Source organism: Cervus elaphus, chromosome 15 (genome assembly GCF_910594005.1).
Source record: "Cervus elaphus chromosome 15, mCerEla1.1, whole genome shotgun sequence".
Lineage (NCBI taxonomy): Eukaryota > Metazoa > Chordata > Mammalia > Artiodactyla > Cervidae > Cervus > Cervus elaphus.
The window spans coordinates 85,392,844-85,419,507 of NC_057829.1; the positions used below are offsets into that span (position 1 = coordinate 85,392,844).

A 26,664-nucleotide genomic window follows, 5' to 3' on the forward strand; every position below is an offset into this window, starting at 1 on the left:
AAGCCTGTGTTCACCGTTCCCCTCAGGATGGTCCTTGCAGATTACATGCCGGCCCAGAGCTTCTAGTTGCAGAATCTTCCTCCCAGAATCATGTACACCATGTCCATGTGAAAGTCACCAGGGCGTGTGAACCATGTATGAAAGCGTGTGAGCTTCTCACACACAGGCTTGCGTGTTCGTGTGTCAGCTGCATGTGTTACAGACCACAGTGCACCGACGCAAAGCCTCGCCCTGCCTCGTGGCACGTGGCCATGCGTGGGTCAGTGTCACTTAAGGATCGCAGCGCTGTTCCCCTTCCCATCACCCTGGGGTGAGAGACCTCACTTGAGAAGGTGCGTCTTCCCTAGGACACTCACGGGGAGTGCTCTAGAAGCTGTAGGCAGTGTTTAACTCCCGGAACTTGAACGAGTGAGCCCACTTGTCGAGAACCTAACAGCGGAGGAGGGAATCAGCTGGGAAAGGAATCAGTTCTTATTTAGACCAGTACAAACCCCATCGCCTCTCTCCCTTCAACTTCCAGAACAGGAGGACGGTGGCTCCTTTTCAGCCCATTTAAGATGCTACTCTTTCATGTCCAACTCTGTGACCCCATGGACTGTAGCCCGCCAGGCTCCTCTGTCCATGAAAATTTCCAGGCAAGAATACTGGAGTGAGTTACTATTTCCTCCTCTAGGGGAATCTTCCCAATCCAGGGATCGAACCTGCATCTCTTGTGTCTCCTGCATTAACAGGCAGATTCTTTACCACTGCGCCACCGGGGTCGCCTCCAATCTTGCAGATGTCTCATGGACTCCAGACCAGACACCACAGAGAGAGTTCCCAGGGGAGTCAGGAGAAGAGGCAGCTGCTCTGCTGGCCTCTGGGCCTCTCTTCCCTCCTCCAGGCCCCTCCAGGGTGATGTTCACTGCTTCTGAGCCCCAGGATGCCCCAGGGAAACCCTCTTCCCAGAGCCCTGGGGTCCTGCAGGGCCAAGGAGCAAGGGCAGCCTGCAGTAGGGAGAGGAAGGGCTTTCCGGGGGTTGGGGGGATAGTCTTTTGCTGATTCCAACAGGCCCTGCTGGCGGAGGCTGGCCTGAGGTTACCGAGGAGTGGGCAGGCACGACAGCACTGTCCCTTCAGTGACCACAGCCTGCCTTTTTCTATGGGGTCCACTCCCAGAGGGAGAGCATGGGCGGTGGCCACACAGGAGGGCACCAGCTCTCGGACAGTGGATCCACAGGCTTCTTTCTTGGAGGCTCCAAACTCTTCCTCCCCACAAGTGAGAAACAGCAGAGCTAGCTCTGGGGTAGCAGGGGAGGAGGCTGCCCCTAGCCCCCCCCTAACCTCTGGCACCAAGGCTTCAGGCAGCTTCCAGGGCCAGTTGGTGCTGGGAGCTGGGGGAGGCCAGTCCCGATCAGTAGAAGTCAGGCTTGCTTGTGCAGGGCGGCAGGTCAAGGTGACTTTGGAAGATTCCCTTCAGAGTCACCACTCTGCTGGCCTCCTGGGACTTAATTTTGAGTTTCCCTGAGGCCCACGGTGGCATTTGTCAGGAAGCTCCTGAGTGATGCCGGCTCTTCCTGTGGAGCATTTGACAGGGAGAATGATGGGCTGGATTCCTCTGCTTCAGCACCACCTCAAGGTCAGGGACTCTCTGCTCTAAGTTGAATCAGGGACCCCGAGAGACCGCCTCTACTCCTGTCTTTCTGGAGCAGTCTCTCGGTTACTGCAGTCGTGAAGGAATTGGAAATTACTAATAGTTTTTACCCACCTGGTCTCTAACCACTCCGTCTACTGGGTTCAGGTCTCCCAGATCACAACTTGGAACCGACTATAGTCAGATCTTGTCTCTGGTGCCCCCAGGGACGCAGACGGGGCGGGGTGGGGGGGGGGGGCGGGGGCCCTGCATGGGGACCCCTGGTGTTGATGCCGCAGCCCTGCTCTCTGCGTCCAGCTGAGGGCGCCACTCGCCAGCACAGGTTCATGACTTCAGACTGGACCTTTGGTGAAGCACACATTCTTGCGATCAGGGGTTACAGGGTGAGAGCTGAGCCGGAGAGCGTCAGAACTGTGTAAAGCTGAACGGAGGGCCCTCCCTGTGCTGTTGATCTTGTAGATGAAGAGGTTGCGACCCCCAGGGCTAACAGACCTAGATTGTGACTCCACCCAAATCTCACACCTAGGTCTGCCTCAAGGTTTATGGATTATGCGGTGATAGTGCAAATGGAGTTTCACAAACCATCTACATGAATATTGAGAATTTCTAAATTCATCTTCAGTTCAGTTCAGTTCAGTTGCTCAGTCGTGTCAGACTCTTGGCAACCCCACGGACTGCAGCACCCCAGGCCTCTCTGGCCATCACCAACTCCCAGAGTTTACTCAAACTCATGTCCATTGAGTCGGTGATGCCATCCAACCATCTCATCCTCTATTGTCCCCTTCTCCTCCTACCTTCAGTCTTTCCCAGCATTAGGGTCTTTTCAAATGAGTCGGTTCTTTGCATCAGGTGGCCAAAGTATTGGAGTCTGAGCTTCAGCATCAGTCCTTCCAATGAATATTCAGGACTGATTTCTTTTAGGATGGACTGGTTGGATCTCCTTGCAGTCCAAGGGACTCTCAAGAGTCTTCTCCAACACCACAGTTCAAAAGCATCAATCCTTCGGGGCTTACAAACTGTTAAATGAAAGATGTTGTAGCCTTCTGCCTTGAGAAGTACACATTTATAACGCTGTGCAAGGCTGCGCTCAAACTGAGGGTTCTCAGGCTGCTTGGATGCGGCGGGGAGAGCAGAACTGGCCTTGTGCACACAGCCCGCCTGCCTCGCCTCCCAGCCTGGGTCCCCCAGCACAGAAAGGGGCCTCTGTTGTACAAGGTGGACACTGCAGGATTTGCGTCCATGTGTTGGTCACAGACGCCATGTCTCTGGTCTCCAGCCAAGCACAGAGGTGGCACAGTCCACCCTTAGGAGGACGAGCCCAAGGATGATGCCTGCACACCTTCTGGAAGCAGGACCAGGGCACTGGGGCAAAAAATCCCATGTCCCTAGAGCTTGATCTGGGCTTCCCAGGTGGTGCTAGTGGTAAAGAACCAGCTTGCCCATGCAGGAGACACAAGAGACTGGGGTTCGATCCCTGGGTCGGGAAGATCCCCTGGAGGAGGGTATGGCAACCCACTCCAGTACTCTTGCCTCGAGAATCCCATGGACAGAGGAGTCTGGTGGGTTACTGTCCACAGAGTTGCAAAGAGTGGGGCATGACTGAAGTGACTTAGCACACACACACACAAACACACACACACCGAGCTTGGTCTAGGATGGAGCATGTGGGCGTCCCCTTAGCCCCAAACTCTTCATTTCCTGGGGAGGCCTGGGCCCCTCAGTATCCAGGGCCCAGGACAGGCCCCCACTTTTCAGGTCTCAGGGCAGGATTGCTCACACCAGTCCTGACCCCAAACTCGAGGCTTTTCTCCACCATCAGCCCACCTGTTTCCTAGCCTTTTGTTTCATTTTCCTAAAAGCCAGAAGGCAAATCCAGATGTCTCTCTGAGTCCTGGGCCAGCTGCTGTCCTTTGGGGGTCAGTCAGGACCCACTCCACATGTTTTAGCTACAGTCACCTCATGTACTGACTTTTCAGATATCCCCAGGGTTATCCATCCCTCTGCCCCGTTCCTGAAGCCTCCTGGGGAACATGTCTTTGACCCCACATGTTACCATGCTGGAGAGCCCGTCTCCTTTTGGCTCAAGGGAACGCCGTGTCTTGTCACGGCCTTTGGGACAAACTCCCCCCCACCCAACATGCACGCACACACACACACACACACACACACACACACACACACACACACACACACACAGAGGCACTGTGCTTGCACTCTGGGCCAATGAACCTGGCCAAGAGAGCTTCGAGCCTCTCACCCTCTGCACTGCCTGGGAGCCCAGACTCAAGCTCAGACCTTACCTGGCAACAGTGTCTAGTCCCAGTGCGCTCTCTCTCGTAAATGTAGGAAGAGAATTTTTCCAGTGGGAGGGAGTTAGGGGCTTCAAGGTAGTGCTGGACCATAGCCATTGTTTCACAGATCTGTGTGGGATGAACAGTCCTTAGGATCCACACAGAATGAGTGCTGACTCTGAGTCGAGCCCTGTCTTAGCTCCTTCTGGGGCGTTTACTTAGTTAGTCTCAATAGGATCCTGCCACACAGGTACTTGCATTGTCCCCATTTTGGAAATGAAGAGGCTGGTGCACAAAGTGCTGTGTAACTTGCCTAAAGCCACACAACAGGTCAGTGCAACATGCACAGATTTAAGCCCAGAGGTCTGGCTCTGGTGCTACTTGTGTGTTAGTATTAACTCAGTATTAATCAGAAAGGACTCCAGGCCACGGAAGGGTTCACAGCCTGACATCTATTGATAAGCCTTGCTTTGTCTGAAAGGCTCAAGATTCTTAAGTCTCAGCTTTAAAAAAAATCTGTGCTAGAGCAGATTTCTACTATCGTCTCTTTTGATAAGGTCACTTTAAAATGATTGAGTATTAATTTTCTTAAGGGTTGTTCATTAATTCAAACGGCATACTCTCGTTACGTTTTTCTGGGTACAAGATGTTGAGCTTCGTAGTGTGGGAACTCAAAGAAGGAATGTGTCTGTGGGTGTCTGCTGTTTAATCCTTCTCTCCTACACAGAGCTTTGCAGGAACTGATAAAATGAATTCCCCACAGGTTTTTACAACAAAGAGTGCCCTTGATCATACTAGCCTCCGAAGGGTCTGTTTTATTCCTTGGAGAGTCCCTGAGATGTTTCTGTTTATCCTTCTGAGGACCTTCAAAGCTTTAACCAACGTCTGTCTTTAAGTATTCCTCAAGGCTCAGGGGCAGGATTGTCTGGTGTGGTGGGAGGAAGAGATGGTGCTCCTGGGGAGACAGTTGGGTCCTCAGGTCCTCAGCAGGAACCCACGTCCCCCCTCAGGGGTGGGGTTGGGGGGCAGAGGAAGGGCCTCCCTCCTCCAGAGCCGGGTAGCAGGTGAGTCACTTCTGTCCCTGCGAAGTGGCCTCTCCAGCTGTAGTCCTAACTGTGAGATCCACCTCCGATAAATGAGGAACCAGATTCAGAGAGATTGAGTGACTTCTCTGAGGCCACACAGCTGTGAGGGCACAGCTGGGACTAGGACATATAGCCAGGGCTTGTTTACTGATCAGGGTTACTCTAAAATGTCTGAGAAATGGAAAATATGGTTGGGGGTCACACCCCGGAGGAGGGTCAGCTTCCAGGTCACCACCAGTTTCTCTGCTGCCCCTTGATTTGTCATTTACAGTATGACCTTGATCCTCACCTTCAAGGAGATGTCCAGAATCCTAAACTCCTTTCAGTGGGTGAGTGTACTGCGATGACTCGGGACTCTCAGCTCACACCCCCACATCTCCTGCAATTCCTACACTGATTGCACCGAGAGTTTTGAGAGACGGATTTCATTATTAAAACAAGCAGTCCTGTGTTGTAAAGAATGTACCAGACACGCCGCGAGGGTGACTGTTGTCTTGATTGGCCTGGGACTGTGAGGGCTCCCAGGATGTGTAACTTTGAGCTTGAAAACCAAGACCGTCTCAGGCAAAGCAAGATGGGCTGGTCACCTCACTGCACCCAGACCTCCAGGGTGGGGACCCGTGCCTTCTCTCCATGCCCACTTGTATCTGCACAAGTCACAAGAGCCAGAGGTCTTTGCAAGAAGATGCTACAGACACCCAGAGATTGACGATGACTCTTGCTGTGTGACTTTAGGCAATATCGCCCTTCTGTCCTCTGCCTCCTTGGTTGTATGTACGCTTCAGATTTTCTGAAAGAGATGATGTGCATACATCCTCAGGGAGGTGTAATGACCTCAGTGAGTTGACAGGTGACACTCAGAGTCAGATGACCTGGGTTCAATGACTGCCATCACTTAGGGAGACCAACTATCCTGGGCTGCCCGAGACAGAGAGGGGTCCTTAGATGTGAGACCCTCTGTTTGAAAACCAGACAGTCCTGTGTGTCCCATCCAGGCTGCAGGACTTCTAGTGCTAAACCTGGGACAGTCCTGATTACCCTGGGCAGGTCGGTCACCCTTCACCACCCTTCTCCCGATCACTGTGCAATCTTGAGCAAGTTACTTAACTTCTCTGTGCCTCAGTCTCCTTATCTGAAACAGTGAAGATTACAGTTTTATCAGTCCTCATCTTATAGGATTGGGATTCCCTGGTGGCTCAGACGGTAAAGCGTCTGCCTGCAATGTGGGAGACCTGGGTTCAGGAAGATCCCCTGGAGAAGGAAATGGCAACCCACTCCAGTATTCTTGCCTAGAAAATTCCATGGATGGAGGAGCGTGGTGGGCTACAGTCCATGGGGTCGCAAAGAGTCGGACACGACTGAGCGACTTTACTTACTATCTTATAGAGATGTGAGTATCAAATCAATGAATGCAAATGAAACCCTATCACAGTATCTAAGATGGTGCATATATTAAAGATTCAAGAAATGTGGGTGGCTATTGATATGAGTTATTAGAAATTAATTCATGATGTGAGTCATGAGTAATACATTTCAGCCAGTATGAAATCTGCCTGTACTGGGCCAGACTCCAGTTCTCAGCTTTCTAAATTCCTGGAAGGATACAGTCAAGCGAGAAAAAAAATTCTGCAGGAATTTTAGGGGACCAGTCCAAACTACCATGGAATTGTCCATCTGTGATCAGAAATCTGATAGAGTCTTGATCAATTAGTAAGATGTTGGTTCTTGTGGAAGGAAGTGGGGGCTGCCTTGGTGTTCATGCTGCTCACGAGTCTGGCTCATGAACATTCTCCCCACTCCTTGTTTTCATTGAACAGACTGACCTATTTTGGTGTCAGGTCACTGCAGCCTGGCTTCCCAAGAGGCTCAGTAGTAAAGAATTTTCTTGCCAATGTAGGAGACACAGGCAATGCAAGTTCAATCCCTGGATTGGGAAGATCCCCTGGAGATAAAAATGGTATCCCACTCCAGTATTCTTGCCTGGAGTATCCCATGGACAGAGGAGCCTGGTGGGCTATAGTCCATGAGGCCGCAAAGAGTCAGACACAACTGAGACTGAACATGCACGCATGCACACACTGCAGCCCCGGCCTGACTTCTGCCAAGTTATCTTCACTCCTGGATAACTCTGTCCACAGTCTTCTTCCCTGTCCACTTCTGCAATCATGTCATTTATTTTAATGTATGCCTGTGGCCGATTCATACTAATGTATGGCAGAAACCATCACAATATTGTAATTATCCTCCAATTAAAATAAATCAGTATTTTTTTAATTGTGAAGAAAAATAAGTAAACAGTAGGAACACATGGCCACGTTGGGCCCTGGAATCTGGAGGACGTGACGCCTCGCTTGTGGAGATAGCCAGCCTGGCTGTTGCTTGTTCACTTTCATGAGGCTGCAGGAAAGGGGTTGCAAGAAGCACTGCTCCAAACTGGCCTGAGATGTCAGTTCTCGAAAGGTGGGGAGCAGAGCGGAGTCAGGAACAGGGTGTGGTTAGAGGTGCAGGTGGGCATCTTCAGAGCTGTGTCCCCAGTTCTCCAGGGACTTAATGGTCTTGTATCTTCACCGAGTTTCATCTCTGAAGGAATCAGGTAGCTTCTTCAGTCACCTGATAATGTGATGTCTGTAGTCCTGGGCTGGCTGGGGCTTTGGGGTGGAAGAAATAGGGCTGAAGGTGTGGAGGAAAGGAAGCCCGGGCCACACTGCAGGCAAGTCCAGGCTGCCCCAGCTGGAGGGAACCTGCCTCCAGTCACCCAGACATGCATTCAAATTCTGCAACCGTGGTCTTCATTGTAAAGCAGGATAAGTAACACCCACCTGGCAGGATGAAAAGATAAAGAATTGGAGACCAGAATTAGATAAAGTAAAGGGAAGAATTAGAGGTACTACCCAGGGAGTGTGTTTATTTGCACTTGCTCCCGCACTGTGCTAATTGCTTTTTTTGCTTCAGGCATTTAATTCTCAAAGCAGCCTTTTGCAACATTTTATCTCATTTTTATTTTTTTAATTGGAGAACAATTGCTTTACAATGTTGTGTCGAATCCTCTCCCCCTGGCGGCTCCCTCCCAGCCCACCCCCCATCGCGCCCCCTAAGTCATCACAGAGCACCGTGCTGAGGTACCCCTGTTGTCCAGAAGCTTCCCACGAGCTTATCTATTTTGCACGTGGTAGTGTATACCCTACCAGGACTTCCCGGGTGGCTCAGACGGTAAAGCGCCTGCCTGCAATGCCAGAGACCTGGGTTCGATCTCTGGGTCGGGAAGATCCCCTGGAGAAGGAAATGGCAACCCACTCCAGTACTCTTGCCTGGAAAATCCCACAGACGGAGGAGCCTGGTGGGCCGCAGTCCATGGGGTTGCAAAGAGTCAGACACAATTGAGCGACTTCACTTTCACGTCAGTGTATATTTGTCAGTCCTGATCTCCCAGTGGGTCCCACCCTCCCCTTGCCCCTGTGTGCAGAGCTTTGCTGTATTACTGTCCATGTTTTGCAGATGACGACCCAGTGATGTCAGACAAGGTGCCCCAGGTCACGTGCTCACAGCCCAGTTGAGCGCGCATCTCTCTGGCTCTGTGGCCAAGTTCCCGCTCTCACGGCCACCACCTGCATGCACGATAGTGAGCCCCTGTGACTGGCCAGCCCCCCCGGGACTCACCTTCCCCCCTCTTGTGCGCAGTGTCCGGGAACGCTGTCTGGAGGAGCAGAAGAGGCGGCGGCAGCGAGCCAGCAGGAAGATCAGCACCTTCATAGGCACCTTCCTCGTATGCTTTGCGCCCTACGTGATCACCAGGTGAGCTTGGCTGGCGCGCCCAGAGCTTGGGGCGGGTCGGGTTGGGCGCGGGGCTCCAGAGAGCCACGCCAGCCTGTGTGGCCTTTAGCCGTGGTAGGCCTCACTTGGCCACCTGTTTTCCAGAGGGTGGATCAGAGGATGAGAATGAACTTGACAGATGAGGGAGAAGGAGGCCATATGCTTTTGCTTTTCAGCCTCAGATTCTTCTGGATTAAACTTAGGACCGAAAGGTGGTGAGACTCCCCACTTGATTTCAAAGCACATCATTCTGACGTTCAGTCCCCAAACCCAGGAAGCTCTAAAGGAGGAGATAAGGGAGAAGAGATGGGGGAAAACAGCCTGCAGGGGGTGGGTTCTTACTGCCCGCTGAGTGCAGGAGAGCCCTGCCTGGAATCCCTGGCCCAGACACCCTGATCAGTGGGTGCCACCTGCCCAGGGAGCAGGGTGCATGCTCCGTGCCCAGCCAGAGGGGCCCACCCATCCCACGGCTCCGGGATCTGCTGTTGTGAGTCCAGGCATTGTGGCTTGTCACGTCCTCTCCCTGTCCCCATCCCCCATGCCAGTCAAGGTTGCAGTACCATGGCCTCAGGGATGTACATTCCAGAAGCCAACCTCCTCCAACTACAGAATTTTCCTTACATGTTGTAGCCAGAAAAAAAAAAAAAAAAAGTATTACCCAGTCAGTTTTGCTCACTGGAGAGGAAACACCCCTGCACACACAAATTTATATCCAAAATGGCTTAAGTATTTGGAAAGGTGAAAATATAAAGGATTTTGATGTTCTATTGGAAAGTGGATGTTGAACCTGGGCAGTAGGAGCTGTGCAGGGTTTTGTGTGCATGTGTGTGTGTGTGTGTGTGTGTGTGTGAGAGAGAGAGAGAGAGAGAGAGAGAGAAAGAAGGAGCATATGGCCCATCTCCCAGCATCCCTCAGCCTCCCCTCAGCATCCCCAGAATTCCTCAGTATCCACTAGCACCTCCATATCCCTCAGCATCCCCCAGCATCCCTCAGCATCCCCAGTATCCCCCAGCATCCCCAGTATCCCTCAGCAGCCCTCAGCATCCCCCAGCTTCCCCCAGCATCCTCCTGCATCCCCCAGCATCTCTCACCATCCCTCAGCATCCTCCAGAATCCCCCAGCATCTCTCAGCATCCCCAGTATCCCCCAGCATCCCTCATCACCCTCAGTATCCCCCAGCATCTTCCTGCATCCTCAGGTGGCCGGGACCTGGAAGGGATGCCCTGCCTCACCACCCCCCAGAGAAGGATGGTGCTCCAGGGAGGAGAGGCTCACTGCCCAGGTCCCTCTGTCTCTCCCTGTCCCTCCTCACAGTGAGCTGAAACCTGGCTCCCCATAGTTCCACCCACGCTGCCAATCCTGCTTTATGTAGTCCAGAAGGATGTTTGTCCCGGGGGCCCTAATGATGGGCTGGCAGTGAGCCGGGCTCGCCCCTCAGCAGCACCCATCTTCTCTTCTCCACACAGCACAAGCCCAGAGCATCTCTCACTGTCTTTCCTGTGGTAGCCACTCCCTCTGGGGGAAGGCTAGTGGGCTTGCCTCTTACTTTAAACGTAGGATGTCAGACTGTCTGTAGGTCTCTGGATGAGTCTGTCCTGAGCAGAGCGCATCCATCCGTTCTTCCTTCTGGAACTACCCACTAGGCCTCAGCACTCCTGACAGTCTGTGTTGTGGGTGGAGGTGTCCTGTGCATCATGAGATGTTGGCAGCCCCTCTGTCATCTACCACTGCCCACCAGCAGCACGTCTTCCCTCCTGCTCCGAGTTTTGACAACTAGAAATGTCTTCAGACACTGACAGATCTAGGCAACCTGGGGACCAGAACCACCCCTGGGTGGGAGCCCCTGGTGTAGGTCTGCCATGTCTAGCCAGGATGTCAGAACTTGCAGAGATGCGGGTTTCTGTGGGACACGAAGCCCAGGCAGAACACAGGAGAGTGGGTTTCAGTTGCTCTCCGAGGGTGGGCTGCTGAGTTTGTCTGCCTGGGCTCTGGAGTTCAAATTCCAGCTCCTCTACTTCCTGCTAGCTGTGTGACCTTGGGCCAGTGATATTGCCTCTCTGAGCTTCCAACCTGTCATCTATAAACCAGAAGTGAGCAGTGCCTGCCCCTTAGGGTTGTTGTAAGCGTTCAAGGGCTTCACACCTGGGGAGCGTGTGTGTGTCACAGGCTTGGTCTGGATGCATCCCCCCTCCCTCCCCTACCTACCGCACCAGCCACGGTGCCTGGCCTGGGACTGACTGTTGTGTGAACTAAAGGGGCTTAGATAGAGGGAGGAGAGATGAATCGGGAAGGGAGGGCATGTAGACACCCCTTCTCTTAGCTCCCACAGTAAAGGGGACTTGCGGGCTAATGAGGTGAACTTGAACCCTCAGAGGACAAAAAGTAATTCAACTCCAAATTTAAGCTATTGGATTTTCCTTGGCTTAATCGCATTTCCCCACAAAATTTTCCTTTTTTCTGATTATAGCTTGCTTCCCTCTAATGGTGCCCAGAAAAGAAAAAAAAAACTGTTCCAGTGAAATTGACGGTCGGTTCACAACTCAATATGTTCTCTCCAAATGGACATGGTGCATTTGGACTTTTAAAAAACACTCATAAAACTGTTCATCTTTTGTGGGGACAGATGGCAACTTACAGGGGAGGAAAAGCAATGCTTAGGAAACCTCTGCGAAACCCTCCCCCGCCCCACTGCCACCACCCCATCCAGACACTGCCTTGACTTTCCTGTGTGCGCAAAGGAACCATCCTAAACCAAGCTCAGAAACCATGCAAGTTCAGTTCAGTCACCCAGTCGTGTCTGACTCTTTGTGACCCCATGGACTGCAGCACGCCAGGCCTCCCTGTCCATCACCAACTCACAGAGCTTACCCAAACTCATGTCCATCGAGTCGGTGATGCCATCCAACTATCTCATCCTCTGTCGTCCCCTTCTCCCGCCTTCAATCTTTCCCAGCATCAGGGTCTTTTCAAATGAGTCAGTTCTTCACATCAGGTGGCCAAAGTATTGGAGTTTGAGCTTCAGCATCAGTCCTTCCAATGAATATTCAGGACTGATTTCCTTTAGGATGGACTGGTTAGATCTCCTTGCAGTCCAAGGGACTCTCAAGAGTCTCCCCCAACACCACAGTTCAAAAGCCTCAATTCTTCGGCACTCAGCTTTCTTTAGAGTCCAACTCTCACATCCATACATGACTACCGGAGAAACCAAAACATGAAAACATACCGTCATTTCATTTTGACGCGTATTTCCCCAGCACCTTCTCTGTGCGGAGCCTGAAGGAGACCCTTTAGGGGAGGCATGGCCTGGTGAGGTTCTGCAGGAGACCCCTGCGAGGGGCATGTGACCCTGTAGATAAGGCCCTCCCACCTGGATGGACCACCACGACACGGCATCTGATCCGGAAACGTCTCAGACTTCTGAGGCAGGAGTGAGTGAAGGGGGCGTGGCTATGCAGGGGGACAATCCCAGCAGAAGGGACAGTGTGGGCCAGGTCTAGAGCCCGACAGAGGAGCCACCAACCACGGGTCCCACTGAAATACTTGAACATGACTTGTCCACAGTGAGATGTGCCGTAGGTATGACATGCATCCTGGGTTTCCAAGACTTAGCACGACTTCACACACATATGTATATATGAGATTCCTGGTGGCTCAGCAGCCAAGAATCTGCCTGCAATGCAGGATACACAGGTTCTATCCCTGGGTTGGGAAGATCCCCTGGAGAAGGAAATGGCACCCCACTCCAGGATTCTTGCCTGAAAAATCCCATGAAGAGAGAAGCCTGGTGGGTTACAGTCCATGGGGTAGCCAGAGTCGGACACGACCAGCTACTAAACCACCAATATATGTATAATGTAAACTTTTCATATTGATTCCATAGTGAAATCTTGAATATATTGAATTAAATAAGGTTTGTAATTAACATTAACTTCACATGTTTCTTTTCACACCTGTGGTTCACCTTCTCTTTCTGTCAGATAGTGCTGGCCTCTAGTCAGAGAATCTGGGGTCCAGGCATGCCCGTGTTCTTACTCCCAGCTCCCTCTTCCCCTTGACTTCTGAAAAAAGTGAAGTCACTCAGTCATGTCTGACTCTTTGCAACCCCAGGGACTGTAGCCCACCAGGCTCCTCCATCCGTGGAATTTTCCAGGCAAGAATACTGGAGTGGGTTGCCATTTCCTTCTCTAGGGGATGTTCCCGACCCAGGGATCAAACCCGGGTCTCCTGCATTGCAGGCAGACGCTTTACCGTCTGAGCCACCAGCGAGCTTGACCTCTCTAGATTGTTCTCTTCTGAGCAGGAGCACTTTGGTTCCTGGGATGGTCCTTCTGGCCACGCTCCCAGAACGCTCAGAATGCCCTCCTTCCCCTCCTCCCCTGTCCAGCACCCTGCTCAGTGCTGGCAGCTAGACGGGCAAGAATAAACAGTGGCCGAATCAGTGGCTTCCTCTGTAGATCAAATGCATCGAGGCAGGAGTCCTCCAAGGGTCTGAATGAGGGGACATCGGGTCCCAAGACAGGGTGATGGGGAGGGACTTTGTCGCCGGCAGATCCTTGTGGCTAATCCTCTTAAAATGACATCCGTCTTGAAACCACCTTCCCCTGCCCACGCCCTACCCCCACTCCCCTTCCATGATTGAAGACAGAGTCCCACGAGGGGCCTAGTCTTTGTGGTAGCAGGGGCCCCAGGCACACCCCAGGGAGAGGGGCATGTGTGAACTTGCTCATCACGTGCAAGGGACCTTATGGGCTCCAGGTGTGTGCTGGGTAAGTCCAGGGTCACACCCGACCTACACTTCCAATGACAGCGTGGTGGAACTGCTAAAACAGGTGAGGTGGGGTAGACTGGGGGTGGGGCAGAATTTGCTCTGACCCCCACCTCCAAGGAGCCGGACCCAAACTCTCCCATCGTATACACCGAGTCGGGGCTGAGAACTGCACACTCATTGTGTGGGGAGAAGTCAGACTCTAGGAAGGAATGCATAAAATAACCCACGCAAGGCCTTCCTCATGGTGTACCTGCCACTATCCCCAGCACCAGAATCAGGACCGCTCATATTTTTGGTGTCAGTTGATTCTTCTCCTATTCTTCCCAAGCTGGTTTCCAAGTGTGGACACAATCGCCTTGGTCTCAGAAGCAAAGTCAGGTTCTGTTCTGGAAAAGTAGTTGAGAATTTAATTTCTTGTGGGAGATGATTCCCCATGGAAGACCTAGAGCCATGGGTTATAGAAATGGTAGTTTCTCTAGCAGCCAGTCATCCAGGGAGAGTGAGCTGGTTGCAGGCCAACTGGGATCCACTGCATGTAGCAAGCCAGCAGTTGTTGAGATGGATTCTGAGGCCAATCCTGTGAGTGACTCGGCCAGGGTTCCAGCCAGGGTCTGCCTGGAGCCAAAGCCCACGCGGGGGGCCCCTTGCCCTGCATGGAGGCTTCTCCTTCCTCCCAGAGGATGTAGGAAGACACTTGCTGCCATGACCCACTCAGAAGCACAAAGCTGCGGCTTCTGCAAGGATTAGGATCAAGGTGCTCGAGTGGTACTTAAACCTCTCATTGAGCTGTCAGTACAGATACTACTATCTCCGGTAACTCCACAAGGACAACCTCCTTCTATGCAGCCTGCCTTGCTACTCCTCTCATGGGTGGAGACATGGGCAAGCCTGTGGGTTGATGTTAGATCAGCCATGGCAAACACTGGGAGCTAGCAGAATCAGAACATCAAGAAAGAGAAAGAGCTTGTGTTGTGACATCTGCCCCCAATTTGAGCTGATCAGGAAGGTCCAGCTGGCGGGGAGGAGGTTCCTTCTCCTTATCCCCAGTCTGTCCACATCTGCCTGATAACTGTCTCAGATCAGTTATCTGATGGAAGCACCATTCTTGGGTTAAGACCACTCAAGTCTTCAAATAGATTCTCCGACTTCCCTTATTGGAGGATGTGGAGTCTCTATAACCATGCGTGCGTGCTAAGTCACTTCAGTCGTGTCTGACTCTTTGTGACCCTACAGATTGTAGCCCTCTCTCCATGGGACTCTCCAGGCAAGAATACTGGAGTGGGTTCCATATCGTATTCCAGGGGATCTTCTTGATCCAGGTATCGAACCCTCATCTATTATGTCTCCTGCATTGACAGGCAGTTTCTTTACCTTTAGCAGTCACCTGGGAAGGCCCTTCATAACCATACCTATCACTTATTCAACACCTATAGTGCAGTCAGGATATACCAGCACCTACCTGATTCTACTCTGTACAGCTCGCCTTCAAGGTAAGTGCTAGAATCCCCATTTACTGAGGATCAACGAGGTGAGATGAGTGGCCCATGGCCATAGCAGTAGCAACTGGCAGATCCAAGGGTTCAAGGCCAGTGCCAGGCTTGTTGGCAAAAATTTAGCCCTGCAACCATGTTACATCTCCAAAGCCTGGGGACCAGGCACTGAAAATATAGAAATGTTTGTCTGCAGGCTTTTGATTCAACTTCCTAGGCCCAGGCATCTTGGCGTGAACCCGAACATAGTATCCAGACTCCTGTGGGTTAAAGCAGGTAGGTGAAAAAAAATAAAAGCAGGTAGGTGAGTGAGTCCTTTCACTAGAAGCAGCAATGTTTGCATGGAGTCACCTCTGACCTCCCACCAGGCTGACAGCAGCTTGTGTGGACCTGGAGTCAGGCCCGGAGGCCATCACTGCTGGCAGCTGGAGTCATCAGCAGACTTGGGTGGCCCAACGCTGACCATGCATGCATACCTCTCAGATTCCCGCATTGCACCAACCAACCAAAAAGTCCCTTGCACCTGCATTTTGGGGCATGTCAGATGACAGAGGAATGCATTGGAAGCCTCCACCCTCACTCTTTTTATTTGTCTGGCTGCGTCAGGCATTAGTTGCAGCGCACGGGATCTTTCATTGCAGAGTGTGGACTCTCTAGTTGCAGTGTGTGGTCTCAGTAGGTGCGGCACGTGGGCTTAGTTGCCCTAAGGCATGGCGTGTGGGATCTTGGTTCCCCGCCAGGGATCAAACCCAGGTCTCCTGCATTGGAAGACAGATTCTTAACCACTGAACCACCAGGGAAGTCCCCCCACCCTCACTCTTAATAGGGGTCACTGCCTTCTGTTCACACACTGACACCAAAAGCCCTAGTGGGCCAAGCCTGGCTCCTTGCAGAGTGTGTGAGCAGAGTGTGAGGACCTGCAACAGATTCTCATCCAGAAGTTTGAATTACACTTTTCTGAATTGGCATGCACTTTCTAGAAGCATTTGTAAGGCTATCGCCTCCCCAGCGATATATGCTTACAAGTAATTATGATTGTCCCAGATCATCGGAGTGGGGCTTTGAGGCCTTTGTGGGTATGACAGCAGCATTATTGTGGCTTTTCAGAGTCATGGAATTATGACAGCAGAGGGCTTTAATATGCCCAGTGTTAATATTCTATTAATCAAAGGCCTTTTCCATGCTAATGTCTCATGAACATTTAAAGCTCAGCTTGTTGTTTAGTCATGTCCAACTCTTTTCCAACTCCGTAGACTGTAGCCCATGAGGCTTCTCTGTCCGTGGGATTTCCCAAGTAAGAGTAGTGGAGTGGGTTGCCATTTCCTTCTCCAGGGGATCTTCCGAACCCAGGGACTGGATCTCTTGCATTGCAGGCAGATTCTTTACCAGCTGAGCCACCAGGGAAGCCTAGCTTGTTACTTACATATCTTCACATACACAGACTGTATTCCCCAGATGTCTTCCAAAGACATCGGGATTGCTTCCCAAAGGATGTTCTGTGGCTCGTGTTGTACTGGTACACAGCATGTGCATGTGTGTGCATGTGTGAATATGTGTGTGAGTGCGTGTGTGGGAGATACGATGGAGGTGTGAAGAGGGGGCACCAATTTACCACTTTAAATTCAAGGGTTGAAAGTGAAGGCCCTTGCTGCACCCTAGTACTGATTCAAGGAGCTGGGATGTGCTGCCTGGCACCCACGGTCCAGGGTTCAATCCTGGCTCTCCCATGCCCAGGCCACGTGGCCTTGGCCTGTCACTCTGCTTCAGTTCCCGCCCTGTCGTGTGAAGGGCAAGGGACGCTGCCAGGGGACCCTGTTTGTGAAAGTGGCTGTCAAAGCTCTGAGCCTCTGAGGACCCAGAGGAGGAGCTGGGTCTGGGATTACTGGTCTTGTTACTGGTCTTGTTCTCTCCCCCAGAATTTAGTTTCTTTGCAGATTGCTATCGACAACCAGAGCTGAGACACTGGTTTCTCCAGGAGGGGGGAGGTTGGAGACTGCCCGGGAGTCCTGGCAAGGGTACCTCCATCCTCCTCCCGGGACCAGGGTGGCCAGGCTGCCGGGTGGGGTGAGAGGTCCCTGTGAGTGAAGGCGGAGGGGGCGGCTTCCCGACTGTCAGCCCTCTGCTGTGACAGCCAGCCCAGAGACCTCCCTGGGACCCGGATCAGAGGGCCTTGTGCTCAGAGAGGGGAGCTGCTCCCTGGAGGGGTCCCCCAGAACAGATACAGAACAAAGAGGGTCCAGAGGTGGGGACAGGCAGGTAGGCCAGGACCACGGATGTCTGCTCTGGGTCACCTTGAGTCAGATAAACACCCATCTCCACACTCAGCTTCTGACTTGGCAGCAGCGACACCCTGCAGCATCTCACAGCTCCCACCGCAGCCAGGCTGTGCCCCGGTACCCCCAGGGGCTCACAGCCGTCTCTGAGCCGCCCGAGATGCTCAGGAAAGTGGCCTCCTGACTTCCCCTCCCCCTCAGTCCCCAGCCTGACCGGCCGCCCAGCCTGTGTGCGCTCAGCCCAAGGGCTCCTCGGGGGAGCTGTGGCAAGGTTGTCCAGGACAGGCACGTGTGCATTCAAAGCACAGAAGCGTAAATGTTCCCCCGGCACACTGCCCGATGGCAGAGTTTTCTCGGGCACACACCTCAGGCGGGACCTGGAAAGTCACCTTGGTGCTTAATGGACAGTGGGGGCAGGGGGCAGGGAGCCCGGCTTGTGGGGGGAAAAACCCTGCTTCCTGGAGGGGAAGGAAGGGACAGTGCCCTGCTCCAGGGGCTGCTGACCTCTGCTGATCGCAGAGTCGACCCTCGGTGCCCACGGGCTCCAGGAGCTCCAAAGGGCTTGGCGCCATGCAGGTGTTATGACCAGGGGCCCATGAACAACCAGATCTGCCTAACACCCTCTGCACACACACAGGCTCCTCAGTGGACATAGGTCTGTTTCCCAGCCCTGCCGCTGTAGCTAGCTGCTGCTCCCTGAGTGGCTTCAACAGTAGAACTGTGCGGCTTCAGTTAGAGGCTGGAAGTTCAGGATCAAGGGGCCGACCAGGCGGGTCCTTCCGAGGCTGCCGGGGAGGCTCTTCCAGGCCTCCCCGCCAGCCCCCTGGAGTTTCTGATGGTTTACATGCCATCTTTAGTGTCGCTTGGCTTCATAAGCATCACCCCATCTCTGCCTTCATCTTGTGGCATTCTCCCTGCATGCATCTGTGCCCGGATTCCCCCCTTTTGTAAGGACACGGTCATCACATGGGCTTAGGGGCCCACCCTTCTCCAGCAGGACTTCATCTTAACCGATTACACCTGCAAAAAAACCTGGTTCCAAATAAGGTTCCACTCTGAGGTGTTGCTTGGAGAAGGAAATGGCAACCCACCCCAGTATTCTTGCCTAGAGAATCCTGTGGACAGAGGAGCCTGGTGGGCTGCCCTCTCTGGGGTCACACAGAGTCAGATGCGACTGAAGCAATTTAGCATGCATGCATGCATTGGAGAAGAAAATGGCAACCCACTCCAGTATTCTTGCCTGGAGAATCCCAGGGATGGCGGAGCCTGGTGGGCTGCCCTCTATGGGGTCACACAGAGTTGGACATGACTGAAGCGACTTAGCAGCAGCAGCAGCTGAGGTGTTGAGAGTTAGGACTTCAGCCTATGAATTTGGAGAGACATAGTTCAACCTACAACAGGGGGCTAGGGAGAAAGGAAACCAAGTCCCCCTTAATTAACTAACACCTGAACCAATAACCCCTAAACTCAGGGCTCTTGGGTCAGACCTGCAGGCAGGGGCAGGAGAGGGGAGCTCAATAATCCATCATGTGCAGTGGCAGAGGAGAGGCAGAGCGTGGCAGGCCACTTTGAGCACACGGTGACCCTGCTCACGAGGAAACTGCGACTGATCGGAATAATAATGTCCCTTTGCTGGAGGGGAGGGTGTTCAGAGGAGGTGGCTGGGCCTGGCATGGGAAGACAGGCTGGAGCATTCCCTTTCTCAAAGGTCATCTGGAGGGGACCACGAGGCCATCCCCTGCCCAGATACGAAGTTAGAAAGATCAATTGTAGCATCCCAGAAACCCCTGCCCCTGCCCAGGCCCCTAAAGCAGTAGGGACTTGGAACTGTCAGAGCTGGAACAGAACAAAGCCAGCCATGGTGGGCACATGGCAGGGGGGATCCCCATGCACAGGAAAATCAGAAAGCAGGTCAGGCAGCCACATCCGGTCACAGAAAGGAGCCTCCTAGGTTCACCCTGGCCTGGGGGCCCCGTGGGAGCAGTGCCCAGGCCCAGGCTGATCTGAAACATCCCTTTGCCTGGAGGCCTTGTGAAGGCCAGACGCTGGCTTTTTGGAATAGAAGTCCTGGGCACTGTGGATGGGGTGACAGAAGTGCTGGGTAGCGCAGAGCAACTTCACGGAAAGGGAGTTCTCAGGGCCGGGAGGGACCCCAGAACTCACCCTGTCCAACCAGCAATGCAGAGATTTGAATCCCAGGATGGTACCCAGGCAAGACGTGGGCTGCAGTTAGATGCAACTGGGCTTCCCATTGAGGAGATGCTGGCTTGTTGTACAGTCACTCTGAGCCTTGATTTCCTCATCTGTAAAGTGGGACGAATGACACGTCTTCAGCAGAGGGTAACTGTAGGATTAGAGAGTGTGCACATCTCATATTTGGCCCAAAGGAGATACTCAACTGGGAGCTGTTATTATTGAGCCAGGCATGTTCAGACTGGACATAAAATCTCTGAGAAGCAAATGCAATAGAGTTTACCTCTTTATTATCTCAATGGTGAAATTTTAAATTGTCCTCAAAAATTTTATTCTGTGAAATCTACAGAACCTGCAAATAATAATTTTTATCTTGCTGGATGGTTTGATGCTATTTGGCTCTTAATAAGTCCTCTTAGGAGAGCTCAAATGCTCAGACTCAATTTATCTATATGGAGAAGACTAGACATTTTGGAAAAGCAATTTGGCATCACATAGCGACAATGTGTTGGCATTCCACTATTTCATTGTTATTATTAGGTGTGAATTCTAGACTCAGGGGTTTTGGTTCCTTTATACTCATCACTTCCCAACGTAGATTTCTTAAAAGTACAGATTTCCCAAATGCCAACAGCTCCATTTTTTCCCCCATTCAGACTCCCAAGGAGAGGAGCAGAACCATGGCCACATTCCCCCTCGGGTTAGGAGGGCAAGGGCAGATAGTGGTGCTGGAAACAGGATGCCAGATAGAAGGGCCTCAGAATGGAGACATCAAGGACCTGTTCAAAAAGGGGATCATTGCAACAGGGAATGTCACCCCATCAGCTTCCTTCCTCCTCCTTCCTTTCATGAGCTCATCCTCATGACATAAACCCAAAGAAGCCTTCAGGAAAATCACTCGAGTTGGCAGCACAGGGTTGCAGCCCAAGCTGGGTGTTTTTGGTACCTGGGTTCTCACCAGGGCAGCCCTCCACGCTGAGAGCCACCCTGCCTTCCATCCTGAAGACCCCTCCCTCACCCCGCCTCCCAGGTAGGATACAGATGCCAGATCCCAGTCTGAGCACAGTTCGTGGATCTTCCCCCATCACGGACTTGCTGTGTGATGTTGGGCAACCTCTTTCCCTCTCTGGGCCTTGATTTATTCATTTGACAGTGGGTGGGGAGAGGATAATTTATAATTTCCAAGCTCCCTCCCAGCTCTGTGGCCTTTCGTACCTTATATTAATGCTGGTTAATTTCAAAATTTAGCCAAAGGTTCTGGATGCATTTGGGAGAAAAGAATTAATGGCTTGATTTGGAGGGAATTCCCTGGTGGGCTCAGAGAATAAGGAATCTCCCTGAAATGTAGGAGACTTCAGTTTGATCTCTGAGTCGGGAAGATCCCCTGGAGAAGGGAATGGTTACCCCACTCCAGTATTCTTGCCTGGAGAATTCCATGGACACTCTGCTGGGCAGGCTACAGTCCACAGGGTTGAAAAGAGTCGGACATGACTGAGCAACTGACAATTTTACTTTCTTTCCATTTACATAGAGGAAGGTTGTCACTCCCTCATGGCATGGCCTTAGCACTGTTGAATGGAGTTGTTGGATGGGTCTCAGAACTGAGCGCCTTTGACACGGAAGCCGCCTCTTCCCTTACCTCCTTCTAAAGAATAAGGTCACTTTAGGGCATCTCCTACTGCTGCTATTGCCAGGGGCCCCCAGATCCCAGCCCTGGGAAGAAACCTTTCTCACCAGCAGATTCTTCCCTGCTGTGAGACATGCTTTGAGCTTTGCCGAATATTTGGAAAACTGTTCTCAGCCCTTCCTCCCAGGCAACCTCCCTTGGAAGGCAGAGCTAGGATTTTCTGAAGCAAAGAATCCATCTATTCTGCCTGCAGTGATCATAGAGATGAGCTTATCTGGCTTCTCACTTTTCATATAAAACTTTCAGGCCCCAGGAACGCAAATGACTTGCCCAGGGTCACAGAACAAGTCAGCAGGAGAGTTAGAGCCAGTGGCCAGGATGCAATGAAACTCTAAGTGCGTTTCTCAGATCAGCATGGGTTCCCGAATCAGACAGACCTGAGTTCAAATCCCGCCTTTACAGCTTACTGGCAAAGTACATAACGTCCTTGGATGTTGATTTCCTCACCTGTAGAATGGAGATGTCTAAACTTCCAGGGTTCCATGAAATCGGGTGTAATACGTATCACTAGCACAGTACCTGGCCTAAAAGAAGTGCCTGGTGAGTGGCCACCGTTGGTAATGGTTGTCACTGCTGTTGTCCTTGTCACTGGAGGAGGCAGCCTCAGAGACTCCGAAGCTCCGACCGGAAGCTGGGGTCGCGGGCTCAGGCGGGAGCGCGGGCATCGCCCGGCTGTGCTGTGATAACCCAACATCCTCCCGGTCTCTGTCCACAGGCTGGTGGAGCTGTCCTCTGCAGTACCCATCAGCTCCCACTGGGGGGTGCTGTCCAAGTGCTTGGCCTACAGCAAGGCCGCGTCCGACCCCTTCGTGTACTCCTTACTGCGGCACCAGTACCGCAAGAGCTGCCAAGAGATCCTGAACAGGGTCCTCCGCCGGCGATCGCTCCGCCCCTCCGGCCTCAGCCGGGACTCCCACAGCCAGAACATTCTGCCGGTCTCCGAGTGAAGCACGTTGCTCCGCTGGAGCGCTTGGAAGGAGGCGGCTGGTGAGAAGAAGGGAAGGGCGGGGTTCGGGGCGCCTGGGTGGACACGGCCCGCCGCCACCTCCTCCAAGCCTAGGGATGCGGGACCCCTGGCTTGGGGCGGCTCTGAAGCCTGGTTCCTGGTGCCTGCAGGGCAGACGTTGAACTGCCCGTTTGTCACCAAAGGATGACCAAGGCACGCGCTGTGTGCGCTCGCTTTTCTTTCTGAGAAGCTCCTTTGAGCTCCGAGACTCAGCAGAGACTCCCCAGGAGTCGCTCCCAGTGCGGTCATGATCAAGGACACACAGTGCTGGTGGAAGGTGGGGGGAAGCACGGTGTCCACCTGCTTGCTCACCCCGGGACCGTCGGGCTTCATGCTGAAAAGAAGCGGTGACCTCCATGGGGCATCGGTCACCCGGAGAGCGAGGTTGGCAGTGGCCGTTTGCCCCACGTCTGGCATGGCCACATGCAGTGGTGGCTGCTTTGATCCAAATATTATTCAGCTGGTACTAACTCAGTTATGCTCAGCTGGGACCTTGGGCCCCCAAGCCCAAGGGGAAAATGTTTAACAGCCAGTGTTACCCAACTGTGGCTGACAAGCTGCGTTAGACATGGTTATATTGGATTCAACTTTTCTCTCTCTCTTCCCTCCCCCTGCCCCAAAGCTAACGTGTGTGTGTGTAGACAACCTTAGCATGAAAATGGTTTTCAATAGGCAGGTACTACATGTAATAATGTTCTTTGAAGTCTGACCCGAAGTCATCTTCTTCTGATTCACATGTCATAACTATTGGAGCCAAGAAGAGGATGGAGGAACATGCCTGGCAGGTCCCCAAACCCTGGTCTGTGACTTGAATTCGCAGGAAGCATTTCACCTTGTCTCACGTGTCTTGTCCAGCATGTTCTTTGAGGTGATTGGAGAAGAACTGACCTCACCAGGTTTTTAGCCTGATTTTAAGGCACTTAGTTCCATTATCCCTGGGGTTCAATATCTTAGTTTCTGTAAGTCATGAACAGACAGTAGAGGCTTCCCAAGGTGATCCAGAAAGTGCCCTGGGCCCATGATAGGAGAGTGAAATTTTTACTGAAAACCGTAACTCGGAAAACTATGCCGAGCCACTAGCAGCCACCATCTTGCTTTCATAAAAATAAGATGAGTGTCCGGGCTCTCCTCCCATTTGTCTTTTTACCATTTCGAATGATGTGTGCATGCTAAGAGCAGTTATTTTGCCATCCTTCACCCTAACAAGTGGTTCCTCCAGGGTGGAAAGGATGGGAGCAAAAGGCTCAGAGGGCTCCTTCTGCCCTTCCTTTTCTGGGCACAGCCTGACTTTGGAAACGTGGAAAGGAGGACCCCGTTCCACAGGGGCCAGCCGGGAAAAACCTGATGCTTTTCACTGCCGAGTGGCCCCAGTATCGAAAAAATAGCCAAGTGTGTGCATGTTTGAAAAAATGGCGTCTTACTGACCTTAGCTCCTCATTTAGAAAACAAATCACTGAGCCTGGCCTACTCCTGTCTCGTTTCTAAGTTTCCATGGAGACCGATGTAGCCTTGGAAGCCTTGATGCCTCCCCGCTGCAGCTGGAGGTATGCTCACACCTGCTTAGAGGAGCCAGTGGCTCACAGCCCTTCCCAATTCTGTGTTCTGGGACATCACCCTGGTAGCTTGAAATCAGCCGTGATGGGCATATTTATACCGTGAAAGTCAGCAAAGGCTACAAACCAGGCCCTTTTCTCCACTGAAAACTCATTGCTAAACATCTCCCAGCACATCACTGCCCATATAGGACTTTGTGTGCTACTGAAACAAAATTGCTCTGGTTCAGCGCACATTTGGCCCCTCTGGTTTGAATCACAACAGATACTCACTTTTGTTGCGCTTTCCTAGCATCAAGCAGCTGTTCCCTCTTCGCTCTCCCAACCCCAAAAGCATCAGTAAGGTTGAAGACAAGCAAAGAGCCAGGAAAATATGCACCACTGAATCCGACTGTCTCTCTTTCACACAAATACTCTTTGGGCAGCGGAGGAGTAGTGACCCAGTGGCTGAGGTCAATAGTCAGATTCAAACAATCAAATAAGTTTTCATCAATGTCAGGTTGGAGGAATAACTGTCAACTTCTCTTCCTGCTTGTTCTGTGCAAGCAACAAATTATACTCCCAGAAGCAACTTGATCCCTTTCACCTCTTCTTTAGCTAAAAAATAAGATCTGTCACCTAGAATGTCACATATCTTGAGAAGAGGCATTTTGTAATTTATACTAAACCTTAGGACTGCCAATAAACTGACAGAACCAGTTGTTTTGGCATCATGGTGACAGCCCCCCAAATATGCCAGCTGATTGGGTATTTTCATTATTATTAGGACACAGGTATCAAAACCCAAGGAGAAGTGAGAAGAAAATCACTTCATTAGTGATCAACACCCACCAACTCTGCTAGGATTACCTTTAGATAAACGTTTATATTCATCTATATACAGTCTATAAAACTTCCCCGGCTTCATTATTCCCAAGAGAATTATCTACCTCATTTGATAATTTATCAAATGTCACATGGATTTCTCAGGTAAAACACTTAGGAAGGTCCAGATCAGCATCTCTGTCAAGGGCCTGGGATGACTTCCTTGACAGCAGCCCAGCAGATGGCTTGATGTTGAAGGCCTGAGCGCTGTTGGACAGCTGGGCCCCGTGTAAAAGTATTTTAAGAAGCCGGAGAACAGAGCCTAGAATGGAGAGGATCTCAGATCCTAAACCCACATACAGGGCTCAGTTCCTAGCCCAACAAACATGCTCTGAACTTGTAGGTTTAAACTCCACCCACGATGGCTTTCTCAGTCACTCTACAACTACAACTTTTCTTTATGCTGCTTCTTGAAGGAGGGGATTTCAGAGCCCTGGGACCCGCTGAAGGGTGAGGGTCATGGCTTTGGGGGTTTGTGTGTCTTATGGTCAGCCGACCCCCCAAAGATGTTCCCCTGAGAGCCTGCCTGCTTTTCCGGAGATGTCGCGGCGGCGGGGGAGGAGGGGGAGTTGCCTTGACTCTTCTCACACCAATTGTACCTTCCTTCTAGGACTCAGCTTAGCCTTCTGTCACCATGAGCAATAAACCTCTGTCCTCATGTTTGTGAAATTAGTTTTCTTTCTCATGATGCCTTTCTTTCTGAGAGAGGATGGAAAGATCAGGCCGTGTCCAGGTCCTGGTTCTGTCCTTTTACATACTTAGGTGCCCATGGATGATGTCTTTGCAGGACTGTACTGTGACCCTGTGGGTTGGGGGGGACCACAGGCTGTGCATATTTAGAATTTACCCCAATTCAGCATCCACTAATTTACCTATGATTTTAATGAGGATGTTTTATTGGGTGCCAAAAATTCCTTGCATCCGCTCATGTCCTTTGGACCACAGGCACCAGAGGGAGGAGAAAGGTCCTGGATGTATTTGGGGCTCCCACTACTTTCCTGAGAGATCCACAGCATCTGGAATGAAGCCCTCAATGAGCTAGCCTGACCTCTGGCCAGCTGCCTTTGCCCTGCTGGTGGAAGGAAGAGATGTAGGGACCTCAGGCTCACTCCAGCCTCTCCAGTTGAGATGCAGCCACAAAGTCAAAGCCCTCTTTCGGCCTCCTTCCACACATACAGGTGGAAGGAGCAGGCCCTGGGCATTTCTGGGAACCAGCTATCTAGGAGAGAGGAATCCCCATGAGTGGAAATGCCTGCCTTCCCAGGTAATCTGCATCAGGAGGGGAACGTGGCTAGGACACGAGGCTTCGCTCAGCCTGACCTGGACTGATCACTGTGGTCTGCGAAGGTCCAGGGAAGCCGAGTTCTGGAGAGGTTGGAGAGCGGCCCACGGCAGCCATGGCTTCCAGCCCAGCACTGCAGGAATGCCCGCCTCTCAGTCTGACATTTACAGAGCACCCTCCGTGTGTCCAGCCCTGGGCTGGGTCAGGCTCTGGGGAGACCGGGATTACTTTACAGGACGGAGGCTGAGGCTGCCCTCGAGGTCTGTGCATGGGGCTAGGGGCACAGAGGGAGGGCTGATGTGCTTGACAGTGGGGAACGAGGGTTCGGGAAGGTTCCTAGAGGTGGTGACATTGGGCCTGAAGCCGCACTGGGGAAGATCGTGTGACAAGACACGAGGGAGGCGTGAAGCACGTCTGGTGTGCAGTCTAGTGGGACGAGAGCTAGATGTGTGTCCAGGAGTGAGATCAGGTGTGTGCTGAGGAGGTGGTGAGACAGAGTGCATGTGATCTGTGACCCAGGGGAGGGTGTCGAGGTCTTGAACTTGGGAGTTCCAAAATTAGAGCTCTTTTAGAAAGAAGACATGGGGGGAAATCCACATGATTTAGCTGGTGAAAAAGAGAAGGAAGAAAGAGAGAGAAGAAAGGAAGGAAGGAAGGGTGGGTGGGAGGGTGGGAGGTGCTGAATGCATTACACTTCTTTTGTGGAGCATCCATGTTATACAGTGAATTG

The 26,664-nt window shown here is 52.1% G+C and overlaps 1 protein-coding gene across 2 annotated transcripts in view; it reads left to right on the forward strand.

The window, feature by feature from the left end:
- Positions 1-26,664, forward strand: part of GPR26 (G protein-coupled receptor 26) — a 103,610-nt gene that overhangs the window by 2,439 nt on the left and 74,507 nt on the right. Inside the window, exons 2-3 of one of the 2 annotated variants that reach the window (XM_043926317.1) lie at positions 8,687-8,800; positions 21,945-22,216. In XM_043926317.1, the coding sequence (XP_043782252.1) occupies positions 8,687-8,800; positions 21,945-22,176 (346 nt within the window). In that variant the 3' untranslated portion in view covers positions 22,177-22,216. Of the gene's footprint in view, positions 1-8,686; positions 8,801-21,944; positions 25,325-26,664 lie in introns of those variants that run through there. The other variant, XM_043926316.1, reaches the window with a different exon arrangement.